Below are 16785 nucleotides of genomic sequence, written 5' to 3' on the forward strand. Positions count from 1 at the left end.
AACTACGTTCTATAATATTACGGCGATAGCTCAATAGGATAAAGCGTCAGGCTACTTTAGTGTCAACGAAGCTTTCTTCAGAAGCCATCGTATAAAAAAAAATTCATCAATCGACAGAATTAAAATGGGAAAGAATTAAAATGGTGCTTGAATGGTATGTTGTCAAAATATATACATGGAAAAAAGCAGATTCTGGTATGGTGGCCGGTTCTTAACAACCCGTTGTTTGTATGACCGACTATGAAAGTTATATATAGTTGAGCTAATGTATCTATAGTTGCATGTTCCATAGGAGCCGTAATTAGCAATGGCTATATTAATGATACATGGTAGTGGTAACGGTACAAGAAGTTTCACATACATAAATTGGTTAATAAACAATCTTAACATTTTTTATCATTTTTGGGATTAAACGTTTAATATATTGACATCGCCCATAGAACTTTTCATCGATTTTTTAGCAGAATTTTCACTCAAATATTCTAGTTCTTTGCACACATACCAAAGATACGTTGAACGATTTCCCATATTTGCAATTAAAATTCTAGGGCAGTTCATAAGACACGTAGAACAACTTTCAACATTCTGCTTTTATTGCACTATATTATTAGTCTAACTAATGCTATCGTTGTAATGCAGTACAAGTGTAGATTTTCAAAAATTTTATATTAGAATTAGAACGAAATATTTTTTTGTATCTCTACGTCGCTCGAGAATAGCCACAAAAGCGTAAAATATTTGGCTTTTACTGACCCAAGCATGACTAAAATGCGACTTACAGCTTAAGTGCGGAACTATTAAACTAATATGTATTTACTTTGTTAGCATTACTAGAGCATTCGAAATTGATAAATTTTGAGAAGAATATGGAATATGTTGAGGATAATTAGTATTGTCTGATATAATATTACTAAATATCCATAAAAACTTATTTCATCAGGAATCAAATCCTATATTTCTGCTTATCATAAAATTTTAATCACCTAATTGGACTAAGAATAAATATCACGGAAGTGTACTCGATTCGAAGTGTATGTATGAATACTTACAGGTGAATTGATTAATATATGTATAGAATACGAAGTTTACGTTAATTTTTGGGATAAACGTAGATCGTATTCCTTTTTCGGATCGAAATGAAAACAAAAGCACATCCTCATGTCACGAAATCAACTATAGGTTCAAGGTTTACACAAGAAGATTTTTATTCGGTGGGGTCATAAACATCCTCTGATACATAAACTAAATATTATAAGTTTTACAAATTATAAAATCACGGCAAACAGATAAACGTTCTTTGGAACAATTTAGTATGTACTGCAAAGACGGTGGATTTGCCATTTTGAACTTCTTTGCTATACTCGTACCCGAACATGTTAGGTTTCAATTTTAATTCTCTCTCTTATTATACCATCGCATGGAAATTCGAGAGAAAACCAGCTAATTTAATTAAATGATGGCACAGAAGAAAAATGCCGTCAAATGATTCCAGAACTAATTATTGAGGGGTTACACTACTATAGAGCACGAAAAATAGGCATATTTCGGGAATTTATCTTGACGCAATAATGAGATGAATCGAGATCTTGTTTAACTTTCCGGCAGTGCACGCTGCTCTGAAAATCTAGCGAACCCGTCTTAAAGCATCAGCGGCTGCTCGTTCAGTGGGCCATAAGCGCGACTTCCAGAGGGTTAATGAGATATATAACATTACTTTATTGCAAAAAAATGATTTATTCGAGTAATTTCGTCACAAGATGGCGGCTGTGCAGCACTTTCCCGTCGGGGATTTTTTTTTGGAAAGGGTCCACGGCCGGAGCTCCATGTCCCGTAATTTTTGATCCAGAGCCAAAAACCAAAGCTTTTTAAACTTCTTAGAACGACAGCAAACAGCATACGTAAGATTTTTTCTATGTCTTGATTTTTCGCGAAATGGTGCATTTTTAGTCGAAAAACGCTAAAAATGTGTTAAAAGTGTCGATTTTTAAAATTTGCATATTAAGAAATTATACAATGAAAAAATTAAATCCCACGTACATCGCTGGAGAAAGTAATCTTGAACATGCTGTAAAAATTTTAGGCTGATCAAAAATCATTTGTTCGAGTTACATTTCCGGCCAGATTAAAAAAAATTATTTCGAGAAAAACACGGTTAACGTTTTCAGTATACTCGAGGTATACATAAGAGGCGTTGCGAAAAAACTTGAATATTTATTTAATGTTTTCGCGATTCATTTTTTGGAATATCATTTTCAGCATCCTAAAGCACCAGTAAACAAAATTCAACTAATAAATAAAAATTAAATGCTTTAAAAAATCTACAGTGCTGTTACCCCTTGAAAGCAATGTACCGGTCAAATAGAAGCGCTTCTAAATTGGCACGTCATTATTTTTAATAACGCGCTACAGAAAAAAACGCTTTTAATCCACCTAACAGTGTGATGAGACATTTCTTATAACTCTTATCACTCGCTTCGGATATTATATCGTTTGAGAACATTTAGAACTTGATGCTTCGCGATGTTTTTGATAACACATACTACATGGGATAGTGGCAGGACTCAGAGAATCGCTCAAATCAGCATAGGACAACATCAGTGCTAGAAATCTCAAACCAAATCAATAGGAAAGCGAAAAAATGGCCCATAAAATAGACCATCGAATTATTGTTAATGCTCTGTTAATAAAATATCTATATTGTGGTGGGAAACTGAATTTTCCTAAAGGGATTATTTATTAATCATTCGCATGTATGTAAAAAGCCTTATGTTTACATTTGTGAGTATCGCCCTTTTCACAAAAAAGCGTTGAAATGAAATCGCAGCTCCTGATATCACGCTATCTCTGAAGTGCATGCGTGCATAGTTCCAAATTTTACTTCGACATCGACTTTTTCTAAAGGTGACTTTCCAGTAGTATCCTTGATTTGAATTATTATCGTTAATCCTAATGCCAACGAACAAATAAAAACCTCTCGAAAACGAACCGTTTGGGGAAATCATCATCATTACTGGAATTTTCATTTTCACGAAACTTTTCGATAGCCTTCCGTCACTTGCGTTAATGCACTGGGTGCACAGTGCTCCGAAAATCTAGCGAAATCGTCTTAGGGCACCAGCGGGTCTAATTCAGAGCTATCTGCGCGGCGAGTTAAATCTGTAAAGAACACTAAAAATTAATTTCTATTATTAATTTTCAGTTCAGCAATTCGAGAGATCGTGCTCACCGCAAGCCATGAAAAATAGACTACGTTGTGAAGCGATGGTCACTATTTATTAAAAAATCACGGTTAAATAAAAAATTAAAGTATTAAAAAATTTCAAATAGTTTATAATTTTCACAAACTTATTAGGAAAAATTGTTTAATAAGCTTTCGTAATATTGTGTAGGAAAAAAGCTGAAAATTTCAGTATTTTCTCTATCTGCAACATACAAACCCTTAAGTATTCCAATTAATTGGTATACGAATTGGAATAGGTTCGCCAAATTTTGGAAGAAGTCTATAAAATAACCCCTTGAAAGCTACCTAAAAATTGTTGTAGTTCGATGCAATAAAAAAATCATATTTGGCAATTCATATTTGGCTGATAAAATTGGGGTGTCAATGTATTATAATAGATTTTCAGCATTCGAAGAAGTTTCTTGTGAACGAGTGTAGAACGACTTTGTTTCTACTTACTTGAAGTCAGCGGCGTAGCCAGAAATTCGGTTTGGTGAAAATCGATCTTACTGTCCAAACGGCATAATTCCGAAACCATAATTTTTAAAGTTTTAAAATTATGCAGAATTATTTTCCAGAAAATAGTAACAAGGTTCGTGTCTTTAGAGAACTTGTTGAGACTTTATTGTTGTCATGAATATTAACCTGAGAAAATTCACCATAAATACTTCTTGGACGATATACCGTCAAAATTATTTTATCAAATGATGCGCTGTTTAACGTTTGTAAAACTCATTGAAGATACTAAACTTCCGAAATTGACGGCTTCAAAATGATGCTATCTTGACCTTAAATTACTGTTTTTAAACATTTGAATTATACTTATAATTGGTCATACAACAAAAATCAAATGCTCATCAAAATTGATCAGAACCTGCTAGAGTCGAATGGAAATCGTCATTTTTCATAAATTTCTCTCTACATTCGGAAAGTGTTATCCTCGTTATTAATCATATTACGTTTTCGTCTCAACTCGACGCATTCCCAAAATAAAAACCTGTTTTAATCCACCTAGTGGTGCAATTGTGCTTTTCTCATTTGTCCAAACTACGATTCCATGGCTGGTTATGTTCAATACAATGGTGGAAATGAATATTACATGTTCAGTACGATTTGCACATACATACAATGGATCGACAGCCACGATCTTGAGATACTATGTGATACTGAAACATCGCTTGAAACCAGCGGCGGATCATGGAGAAAGATCCGGGAGGTCCAGGTCCTGCCGAAAATTTTCAACTTGTTAAGAAATTTTAAACTAGTTTTCATTTTAAAGTAGCAACCCCTCACTGCATACTCCCTCCGGGCTGGTATGATTGACGATTTTTAGAGTAATTGCATAACTTTTCTATATGAGAAAGGCAAAACTGTACTAAAGTCCAAAAAAGTCCATTTTTGCCAAACTTCTCAATGTTTCATGAATTTTAAAGGCTTTTGGAATCAAAAATACAAATTTGATTTGAAAATTTTTCATTTCAGTTTATATGGGAATTTGCTATGTGATTGCACTTTTCAACTCGTAACTCCGGAACCGGAAGTCCAATCAATAAAAAAATCAATAGCAGCCGATGGGAAGGTTGTACCTTTCATTTGAGACTAACTTTGTGCAAATCGGTCCAGCCATCTCTGAGAAACAGAGGTCACATTTTTTTCCACATACACACATACATACACACACAGACATTTTCCGATCTCGACGAACTCAGTCGATTGGCAAATGACACTCGGCCCTCCGGGACGGGATTGGATTGACGAATTTTAGAGTGAATGAGAAAGGCAAAAACATTTTTAGAAAATGTTGAAAGATATGCATTTTTTTGGTGAGCAGTACTATGTTTCATTAAATCAATTTTAACTTCGCTTCCTATTAAATAAAGACCCTTATTATAGTACATCTCTACAAAAACGAGCTCAATTTGAAAATTAATCTGAGGATTATGATTAATTACAGAACTCTGGAATTTTCTATTGGAATGTTTTCAGGCAGGAATTTGATATTGATGCTATTAGACAACTGTGAAATCAAGACCAATAGATCAGTTACATATCAGGACCCCATTCCGACAATTTATCAAAAGTCCTCATGATGTTTGCAACAACAGGTTATCAATCTACGGATCAGATAATTGTTATTGTAATATTGAATTAAATCAGTCAGCATCAATAAATTTTCAGCTTCAATCCAATTTTTTTTTGTTGGGTGTGGTGGGGGGGGGGGGGGGGGGTGTTGTATGGTGGTAAACCCCAAAACTTTCTCTTGGCTATGCCGTTGCTTGTAGCTATTTATTTCGCTTTTTATTTTCCGATATTTTTCAGATCGATCCGATGGTTATAAGTTAGAAAAATTGCAGTCAGAAGGTTCGTACAAATGAACATTTTTGCACTGATAAGTTATCAAGTTCCTTCCAGACAACTTGGAAGTGTTCGGTGATTATTTCTAGCGGTTGTAGATAGAAAAATGAAATACAAAATTTGTTTTATTGAAATAATGTTTGGCTTAGTTCAATGGATTATTACTATATTGAACAATAAATAGGCGACAAAGAGTAATCCACAAACAACAAGCCATAACTTTCAAAGTATTCAAAATAGATATTTGAAGTCTTCAGTAAAGTTATTCGCAAAAGTAAGAGCTACAAATTTGCTGAAGACATCATTTCGATATAATCACTTCCAAGAAAATTTGTGAAAATATCTCACTCATAGGGGGGTTAATCAGCAAAAGCACAATACCAAAAGAAAGGGCATATTGCCTTCATTAAATTCTCCGAAGATACTATTGACCTAAAATAAGCCGTTTTGGCGTTAATAATAGATTACATGTTTTTGGTCATATTTCTGGCAATGGGAAATGATAAAAATCTTTCGCCCGCATTTTATGTTAAATATCTCTTTTGATAATAGTTCGATTTCAACAATCTATAGCTTTTTCTAAAGGTATTCGTTAAAGCTGTCAAAAAACATATAAAGTGTTAATCTATATTGTCAATTTCGGCAGATAATTAAAAAAAACTGCAAAAAACGCCATTTTTACGCATTCAAATATTCATATCTTGGAAACAAAACATCAGAATCAAAAACAAATTAATAGCGTTCATACTGTTTTTTAGTTCTTTCATTTAAAATTGGTTTGGATAAGATCGGTTCAGCCATTGCTGAGAAACTCGAATGAGAATTTGTCCGTTACATACACACACACTCAGACATTGTCTCAAATCGTCGAGCTGAGTCGATTGGTTTATAAGACTCGGCCCTCCAGGCCTCGGAAAAAATCTTGAAAGTTTGAGCGAATTCTATACATTTCTTTTATAAGAAATGTAAAAAACAAGTAACAATGTGAATTCTCGTGAACGTTATCTTGTTTTATGTGGACTTTATCTCGGAAAAGTTGGACATCGGATAAGCCTCTTCTCGCGTGAGTGAGAGAGAATTACAATGCCTGCGTATGATAATAATCGAAAACGTGTGTAATACCAGGACATTACTTGTAATGGATCACTTTACTTTTTGGCGTCGCCAAATTCGCAATCAAAATAAGTTAACTTACCATTGAGTTATTCAGTCGAACAAAAAATAGGCCGTACCTAATGTGGATGTACAAATCCCGTCTTACATCTGTTATACGATTAATCTGATACTACAGATCATTATAAAACTTTGTTTATACCAGCCGATACATTGATACGTAAAACGTTTTCCTTGTTTGCCCCTAGGCTCGAATACTTCAGGTTTCCCACGGTAGTGTAACAACACTCTATAAACTCGCAAGCTTTACCAAGCAACTATGAAATCTTCAGTAGAAAATCATATAAGCTTGAAATAAGCCACCGACATCCACACAATACAACGCAACAACATTGATTTGTGTAAATCAAATCAATCTCACTCGCAATGTCGCTTGTAAGACGAAAACAAACCAAAGATCACACGCCAGTGAATACACGCCAGTGAAACCACGCCAGTGAATACACCACAGCGACTCTGGGGCGCGCGCTGTGGCGAATTTATCTGAGCGCGCCACAGAGAATTTCAAGAGCTCTTCTCCACACTCTAGCTCGTTCCAGTGTTGGGTGTATGAAAATTTACCTCTGCCATCAACGTGCGCTTACACATATCAAATACGGTGGTGTATATGAACGAAAGAGAAGCGCTCTCGTTTTGCTTGCCAGAGTGTGGGGAGTAATTTCAATTTCTCTTTACTGCACAGAGGATAGGGACATCACTGCTGAAGGGAAATGAAGTGGTGAATTGTCTCGTGTTTTTTGTCCACAGTCGGACCAGCGTTTTAACCGTGCTTTTACTTGCTAAACTAATGCTGCTGCCTTAAATCGTTCAGTGAACCAGTAGTGCTAACCAATCGATTCGAGTATCTTCAAATAGTACACGTAAACGTGAACAAATTAGTATAAAAGGAAGGCCAACAATATTGTGCAGATTCGACACCCTTCAGAAGTATATTGTTTGCTGTTAGTCTGAAATTTGACATCTGCAAAATGATGAATCAGAATAAGCCAGCGACTCGATCAACATCAACATCATCATTGTTTACTGATGTGACTACTGCGAAGCGTTCCAGAGATGACCTGAGCAAGGAAACCGAAGAAATATGTAGCCTAAATGATCTTTGGACGAAGATGCAATGCCTGATGTCGGAAACTACTGCGCAAATTGGAGCTAAGATCGATAGATGTACATCCGACTTGGAGAAGCGAATCGATAACATTGAACACCAACTTACCGCTATCAAAAATGAGTGTAATACAAATGTGTCTCAGCTTGCTGCATCTGTTAACGAAATTCGATTTGATTTAGATCTTGCTAGTGAAACGGTTGGTCGTCTTGAAAAGTCACATGAGTTAATCATATCTGGTGTGCCATTCTATGAACGCGAAGATTTGAAAAAAATGTTTAATAACATCTCCAAGAGTATTGGTTACGGCAATGAACACACTCCGATGGTTGACCTAAAACGCTTAGCCAGAAATCCGGCAAAGACAGGATCTACTCCTCTGATACTGGTTCAGTTCGCACTAAGGAATGAAAGAGATGCCTTCTACCGAAAATATTTGGGTTTAAGAACACTGAATCTCAGGCAGATCGGTTTCAACAACGACAACAGAATATATATAAATGAAAATCTGACTAAATATGCGAGGGGCATACGTGCAGAAGCCATCAAATTGAAAAAGGAAGGTCGAGTGCAAAAAGTGTATACGAGGGATGGAATTGTTTATGCGAAAGCTGAAGGTGATCATGGTGCTGCTGCTGCTGAAGCTTATTACACATTGGAGCAACTGTCAACAAAATTCAATTGAACCTATCCATAATGCTATTATTCTCCTTCCTTCTTAATCCATGTCTCCTCTCCCTTTCATCCTGTGTCTCCATCCGCTCCTAAAAGTTGAAATTCAAATAAAAATTGCTAACCCTATCCATGCATTCTCATTTCCTAAGCACTTCTCGTTCCCTTGTCTCCGTTCATTCAGTTATCCATGATTATTCCTCTCCTGAAAGTCTTATTGCTGGATTGCTGCTGTTGTTTTGGTTGTTACTGCTGTGTTTGCTGATACTGCTGCTGATTCTGTTAATTGTTCCTGCAGTTGCTGCTGTTTGCTGATTTTGCTGAAGCTGGTTCGATAGTGGATACTAAAGTAACGAATGAATGAATACGCTAGTAGTTTATATGTATAGGGTAAAATTTAAATTCTCAATTACTGTGTGCACAATCGGTGTTTTGGGCTGTGATGAAGGGGGTCGTTCAATGTTTGTTCCAATAATTGAAAATGGCTAGTTTACCAATAGATAGTGTCTCCACAAACAGTATTATTTCGAAAGCAGTAATAAATGCTGCATTCTCCGAAGAAAAACTGAATATTTGTCACATCAATGTACAAAGTCTTTGTGCACGTAGTTTCACTAAGCTTGATGAGTTAAAAATGACATTTGCGAATAGTAAAGCCGACATAATATGCATGACAGAAACATGGATGAATAGCACGATTACAAATTCTATGATCGCCATCGATGGCTATGAGTTGATCAGAAATGATCGTAACCGCCATGGTGGTGGTATTTGTATTTATTTTACAAAAAAACTGAAATGTCGAATAATATCCAAATCTGCTCTGGAAGAAAGTAGTTCCCAACAAAAAACTGAGTATATTTTAGTTGAAGTTCTATGCGGTGACGATTGTCTTTCATTAGGTGTCTATTACAATCCACCTGGAACAGACTGCTCGGAGCTCCTACTAAAACACTTTGAAGAATACGGAGTTAAGTATAAACACAATTTTTTAATTGGAGATTTCAACACAGACATACGCAAAAACACCCGAAAATCTATACTATTTAATGAAACACTTTCTAATTTGTCATACACTAACGTGAGTTATGAGCCAACATTTTATTTTCGATCTGGTTGTTCTCTATTAGATCTGTTTATAACTGACACGCCGAATAAAGTTCTACGATTTAACCAAATATCAATGCCAGGGATATCAGGACATGATTTAATCTTCTGTACACTTGATTTTTGCTCAGTTTCAGAGACAATGAGTATCTGGTATCGAGATTATGTTAATTTTGATAGCAGAGCCCTAAACGATGCATTTCATAGTATTAATTGGGTTCCTTATTTGAGTATTGATGATCCCAATCTTTTAGTTGAATTACTGAATAAGCATCTTTGTTATTTGCACGATAAATTCATTCCTATTAGAGTAATTAAACCACGGAAAAATCCATGGTATAATGATGATATTGAAAAGGCTATTATAGATCGAGAAATTGCTTACAGAAACTGGAAGCACGAAAAAACTATAGCTAATGAAACTCATTTTAAAACATTGCGAAACAGAGTTAATTCTCTTATTAAAAATGCAAAAATCAATTACAACAAAAACAAAATTAACATAAATGTGTCAAGCGGTCAACTTTGGAGAAGTATCAAAAAACTTGGTGTCTCAAGCCGGGAAACGTCCTCAGAAAGTTGTGAATATTCTTCAAACGAAATTAATGAATACTTTTCTGCGAATTATACTACTGACGAAGGGCTTATCCAACACCGAGCAGGCATCGATGGTTTTTATTTTCGCACTTTTGCAGATTATGAAATTGTGAATGCAATTCATTCAATCAAATCTAATGCAATGGGACTAGATAACATACCTATTAAATTTATTAAATTAATTCTCCCCCTAGTCCTACCTTTATTGACCCATTTGTTTAATAGTATTGTATTGACGTCTAAATTTCCTCGATGTTGGAAACACGTAAAAGTTTTACCAATAAAGAAAAATTGTCGTTTGAACGACATTACAAATTTTCGACCAATTAGTATACTCTGTGCCTTATCAAAGGTATTTGAGAAGCTAGTTAAATCACAAATATCGATGTTTATAAATGAAATGAATTATCTCACCAAATTTCAGTCTGGTTTCCGTAAAAATCATAGTACTGGAACTGCTCTTCTCAAAGTACATAATGACATCGCTTTGGCTATTGATAAAAAGGGATTGGCAATTTTACTGCTCATCGATTTTGCTAAGGCTTTTGACCGAGTCTCACACCGACTGTTATTGAACAAATTAGTAACACAGTTTGGATTTTCGCAAAGCGCAATCTCCTTATTACGATCCTATTTGTCCGAACGCAGTCAATCTGTTTCGTACAACGGTGATATGTCTTCTTTTCACAGAATAGATTCTGGAGTACCTCAGGGTTCTGTTCTAGGACCATTGCTGTTTTCATTGTTCATTAATGATCTGCCCTCTGTTCTACAGTTTTGCTCGGTTCATCTTTTCGCTGATGACGTTCAAATCTATTTTTGTTCCAGTGGAAATATTAATACATTCAGAGTATCTAGATTGATAAACCATGATCTTCAAAAAATCCTTCAATGGTCACAGCATAATTTGTTACCTATAAACCCTTCAAAAACAAAAGCAATGATGATAAGCAAAATCAAAACTCCTCCTACTCCTCCACAATTATTCTTAGGCCAGGAAATCATTCAGTATGTTGAACGTGCCAATATCTTGGGTGTAATTTTTACATCGAACCTAGATTGGAGTCCTTTTATAAATGCTCAAGTCGGAAAAATTTATGGTTCATTGAAACAGCTAAATATACTAACAAGATACCTGGATATTCCAACAAAAATGAAAATATTCAAAAGTTTGCTATTTCCACTTTTTATATATGGAGATTTTCTTTTCACAAATGCATCTGTTAGCTCATTGAACCAATTGAGAGTAGCTGCTAATGCCTGTTCTAGATACGTGTACAATGTTTCCAGATTTGATAGAATTTCACATTTGCAAAAATATCTTTTTGGTTGTTCTTTTCAAAATTTCTACAAGTATCGATCATGCGTTACTATTTTTAGGCTTATTAGAATTAAAAAACCAGAATATTTATTCGAGAAGCTGACACCATTAAGAAATACAAGAACCAGAAATTTTCAGATACCTAATCATCGATCAGCATACTATGGTCAATCACTGTTTGTGAGAGGCATCGCATATTGGAATAACTTACAACCCAATATTAAATCAACTTTGTCCGATTCGAATTTCAAGCGATTGCTTTTGTCAGAGCTCAACAACGCAGATTAGGTGCATAGTAATTGAGAATTGGGGTAGGGATTAAACTTTAGAAGTATTGATAAATATTAATTGATATGCTAGAATTCTTTCACCAAATTGTAACAATAAACAAGGCAAAATGTCTTACGTTACATGAATAAAATAAATCAAATCAAATAAAAAAAAATTACTCTAAAAAATATTTTTGTTGTTCATTACACGGCGCTGAAAAATAAAGAAGTGAATGTACTTTTAAAGTGGTCTGTTAAAGGTTGTAAATGCAACACAGAACCACGTTTGATTATTTTAATATACCCTCAAAATCTAGATTTATAGCAAAAAAAATATTTTTCAGGGTTTTCTGCGCGAAAATTTTTTCTTCGTGGTCATTTTTGAACCGATTTTTAATTCTCGAAGTGTTTTGGAATGAAGAAGAAATGTCCTTTCCAACGGTTTGCTATGTTATGTTCTTATGTTAAAAGTACTATGCGGTTTTGGGACAACAATATGAAAGTAACCATTATTTTGCGAATTTTTTCATTAAAAATATAAAAATTGCTCTACATTTTTTTTAGGAAAAGTCTTTGTTTATATAGAAATTAGGGGAAATGGAGGATTTAATTTCGCTTCCAACGAACTTGCTCGCATGAACTTTTAAGGGGACGGTCTCATAAAAAAATTTCAAATTTTTTCTGCTCGATTACGTATATATTCAAAAGTATGTGTGTGAACTTTGAACTTGAAATTGGGAAAAATTAACGAAAGATAGCATCTTATATTATGAGACCTCAATAGTTCTTTAAAAGTTTACTTGCATGAACTAGAACTGAATTTGAAAAAAAATAACTCCGTCATGTCTCAACCGATTTTCATGATGAATAGGTCGTTGGATGCGAAATTGAATGTTCTCTCTAAATTTTAAATAAACCAATTACGCTTCTTTAGATGAATGTTAGCAATTTTCATAATTTTCATGAAAAATTCAAAGTCTTTACTAACAGGTTGTCGTGCTCAATAAAATTACAAAATCACAAATCACAAAAAATTATGGTAGTTTTCATATAGTTGCCCCAAAACCGCAAAATATTTTTGACAAAAGAACATAACGTAGCATACCGTTGGGAAGGTAATTTCTTCTTCTTTCCAGACCATTAATATTTAAAATTTAAAATCAGTTGAAAATGGCCGCGCAGAAATTTTTTTTAGTGTCGAAGGTACCGAAAAATAGTTTTTTGTGCCTTATATCATGATTTTGAGGACAATATCGTTTTGTGTTGCATTTGCCTATACCTATATTAGGACACTTGAAAAATACAAAACCACTGTAGCACCGTGTTACTTAGATGTTATTAATCCCATTTAACAAGATCTCGATTCGTCTCCTTATTGCGCCGAGAAAAAATCCTGAAATATGCCTATTCTTCGAGCTCTACATTGGTATAACTCCGGGATAATTAACTCAAAATAAACACTGGGTCACCCACTCCAACTTATCAAAACGTATTCAGCAAAAATATGCATAATTTCGCTTCACTGATAATGTCTGTTTTGTGTAATTACTTGAGTAATGGGAGGAGTTTTTATTATCGACTATATATTTAGTAGGTTGGGCATTAATGGATTAATGTATGTCATATATAGCCTAGTCCTGTCACTAAGTTAGTGTCAAATTCGGATGAGACAAATTCCATAACTAATTTAGTTATAGGTGTTTTACTCTTAACGCGCAAAGGTAGTTTCAAACAATTTTCTCCACTAAGGAGAACTGCATTATGTAATTGCATCTTGCATAATGCTAAGCCAAACCAAATGTTTCGATTTCATTAGTTCTCTTCAGCTTGAAATTTAACTCATTTTCTTGCCGGTATTCACGCAAGACTAGGAGCTTGCTCAAAAACACAAATCGTGCAGTTTTCAAAGGAAGGCTGCGAGAAACTGATGATATACTCTGACAAAATACAGTGCATGGTTATTGGTAGAGAGCGAGACCATTCGAATGATGTTGGTTTCTACTAGTCTGGTTTTTCTCGTTCTCAGCATCTAATCAGCATCAAACCAGCTATTTCGCTGGCCTTCACGAGTAATGCCCCATTTTTCTGTGGCTATTGTTGTACTGTACTTGTAGTTATAAAATTGTATTTTTCCTTATCAGGGCTACTTACTTTCTGTAGCTCAAGCCTTTCACTACACAGTCGAGTGCAACGATATCATACTGTTTGTGTAGTGGATAATCCACAAAGCGACCGTTAGAATTGATTGCTTATTTTACTGATAGCTATAGCGGATCAATTTATATCTTCCGCTCTGTGTTAAATGAGAAGGTAGATGGAATCATTTTAAACATATCTAGGATTTGTTTGGCTTAGGATTTATTGAAGTTTAGGTTAGATCCGCATTGAGACATATTCTGCGTCAAAAAATGACTTTTTTGCAAAATATATTATCCATATCGATGATTTTGAGCACAGATTTAAAATATGTGAAGTATTTATTTGTCATAGTTAAGTGGTCATTATTACAAGTAATTATTAAATCTATGATTAATGCAGTATTGAGTATAAATAAACATACCCAATGAAATTTAAAACCTACATCATACATTATGTTTCCAAAATTCGATAAGTTCAAACAATAAAAGATCCAATATATCAAACTTTTCCACGCATACGACCTATCTCATCTTCTTGTACTTTCAGAATGGTACAGAATGAATAAATCTGTCGCTTTTTGCAAGTGATAGATTCACTTTAAAAAGCGACAGTATTAATGGGAATGGAATTGACCTTTTCATTCATTCTTCTGCTACCATACCTAGATGAAAATATTATGTTCATACTTACCGGCTTTTCCGGCAATGTCTTAGCATATAGCTGATTCTTTCCGAAGCAATTTAAACTACTAGAAGAATTATCCGGCGATATGTCGTTGAATCTGTTTAACGACGGGGACCGGCCGTTTGAGATCGTGTTTGTTTCGCTACTCCTATTGCTAAAATTAGATATGGTTTGCTCCTTTCCAATGCTGACGGTATGTTGGTTGTTATTGCTATCACTTTGGGCACTAATGATGACATTTGGTTCAGTGTCATCCGCATGTGTGTTGGAAATCCCTTGCTTTCCATCACAGCCGGTACTGGGTGGAAAATCTGCTACATTGCACTTTCTGTACTTGATCGTATGAAAATTCCGTTTGGTTTCTTCTATACATTCGTTTGCTACTGTTGCAGCAACCGTGTCACTTCCACTACATACACTACTCAACTCATCGGAGGAGCAAGCACCGTAACATTCGGGAATTTGAGTACTAACACCACCACTTTGACAAGAATCATTCACCAGAGCACTACCACTTTTTGGCATCGAGTAAAATTTTTGATATTCACGATAATCTTCTTCGTTAATCACAGTTATAACATCTTCTCCGGTCGATGAAATGTCGGAAGAATCGATGAAACTGAATTCCTCCGATTCCGTTGTGTTTGCAGTAAGATTCAAATTCTGTGCACAGTAACGGTTCAATGACTGTAAACGAGTTTCAGCATTTGAATGGTCCACCGTAGATACCCTATGAGGTAATTTTGGCGTAAGATGACAGATGACCACAGATGAATCTGGTCCGTCTGAGCGACCATTTCCCGTGGTACTAATAATATCTGAGGAAAGTTTTCGGTGCCGCTGTGAACGTGTGACATCTGCATGATTAATTATAGGAAGTGAACTTTTTCGATGTCCCATAAATTTGTGTAGCGTAATATCGTTTTCGTATGTTGGATTCCAATCGACATTTTGTTTGCAATCCGTGCTGTTTTCTGATTCGTCGCGAATGCTTGTTAGTCTATTTATAATGGATTTTTTGTCTATATCACGCTCGGTTGATTCGTTTATAATATGGCGTAAAGTTTCGGGCGCTCTAGGACTAAGTGACGGTGAGTAGGAGCTCGAATTAAAAGTTGTTGTTTGTGGCGTGGATTTGATGTTCTGGGAAAGATCACTAACAAATGAGCAGCTATGTGACGGAATCGGCGAACAAGGTGGCGTTAGTTTGATGTAATCTTCAACCAACCGCGATTCCGCTAGTATTGGTGATGGTAACGGTAATGGAGGTGATAACGACGAAGACGAGGAAAACTCATCCGCGCCTGCTTCAGCACTGTTTGTAGTTGGGTTTTCCCTAGTTTCATGTGTATTAATAATCCTTGTTCCACTTACACTAGAACTTGGTACATTATTTGCGTTAATATTTCTTATGTTCACTACTTTGGGCCATGGTTCCTTTAACTGTGGCACGTTTCTAGAATTTAAATTTAAATCATCACCATCAACACGTATCTTCTTCCTGCCTTCACTGCTACTAACAACATCTTTTCTGCATATCAGAGTAGCCAATACACTGTTCTCTTGAGCGCTGTTCACTGTACCATATTCAAATTTTCCCGACAATTTTCCGTTTAAACTTGATGAATATTTGCAACTTAAATCATTTCCATTCTCACTGTCTGTTGGTAAATCCTTGTGTTCACCTTCGTTGTTCACTATTTTCAGCGTTTTCCCGTCGGAGTACTTGTTGCTCACCTTAATTAAGTTGTTATTTTTAGCATTCTTATTAGAAGGAGTGCCGAATCGGTTACTGTAACAACAAACAGTTGAGAAAGTAGCTGGCGCCGCCTCACGATTCGGTTTATGTTTATCAACAATTTCAGCACTATCATTGCTTTTTTTATTATTACTATTGTAATTTTTCGGGAAAACTGATGCTGCCGATCCGTTATTGTACTGCAGTGCTCCTTTGATATCTTGCTGTGTACTAATTTGCCTCTGAGCAAGATGCAACTGCTGATGAATGAATGACGACGAGGATGATGATGCTGATGTTGAGGGCGACGATTTTCTATTCTTAGCTGGAAAGATAGAAAACGAAAATTTGAATTTTCATCGTTCAGTGTTCGCTGTTTGCACGACTGATGAGAAATATATACTT

At 35.3% G+C, this 16785-nt stretch overlaps 2 protein-coding genes across 2 annotated transcripts in view; one reads left to right on the plus strand and one right to left on the minus strand.

Annotated features, from left to right (window-relative positions):
• Nucleotides 1-16785, minus strand: part of LOC131683523 (uncharacterized) — a 223635-nt gene that overhangs the window by 64958 nt on the left and 141892 nt on the right. The window contains exon 5 of the mRNA XM_058965566.1: nucleotides 14649-16705. Coding sequence (XP_058821549.1) covers nucleotides 14649-16705 — 2057 coding nt within the window. The remainder of the gene's footprint in view (nucleotides 1-14648; nucleotides 16706-16785) is intronic.
• Nucleotides 15711-16785, plus strand: part of LOC131683525 (beta-galactosidase-like) — a 103783-nt gene continuing 102708 nt past the window's right edge. The window contains exon 1 of the mRNA XM_058965573.1: nucleotides 15711-15733. The gene's annotated coding sequence lies outside the window, so the exon portion shown is untranslated. The remainder of the gene's footprint in view (nucleotides 15734-16785) is intronic.

Source organism: Topomyia yanbarensis, chromosome 2 (assembly GCF_030247195.1).
Source record: "Topomyia yanbarensis strain Yona2022 chromosome 2, ASM3024719v1, whole genome shotgun sequence".
NCBI classification, from domain to species: Eukaryota; Metazoa; Arthropoda; class Insecta; order Diptera; family Culicidae; genus Topomyia; species Topomyia yanbarensis.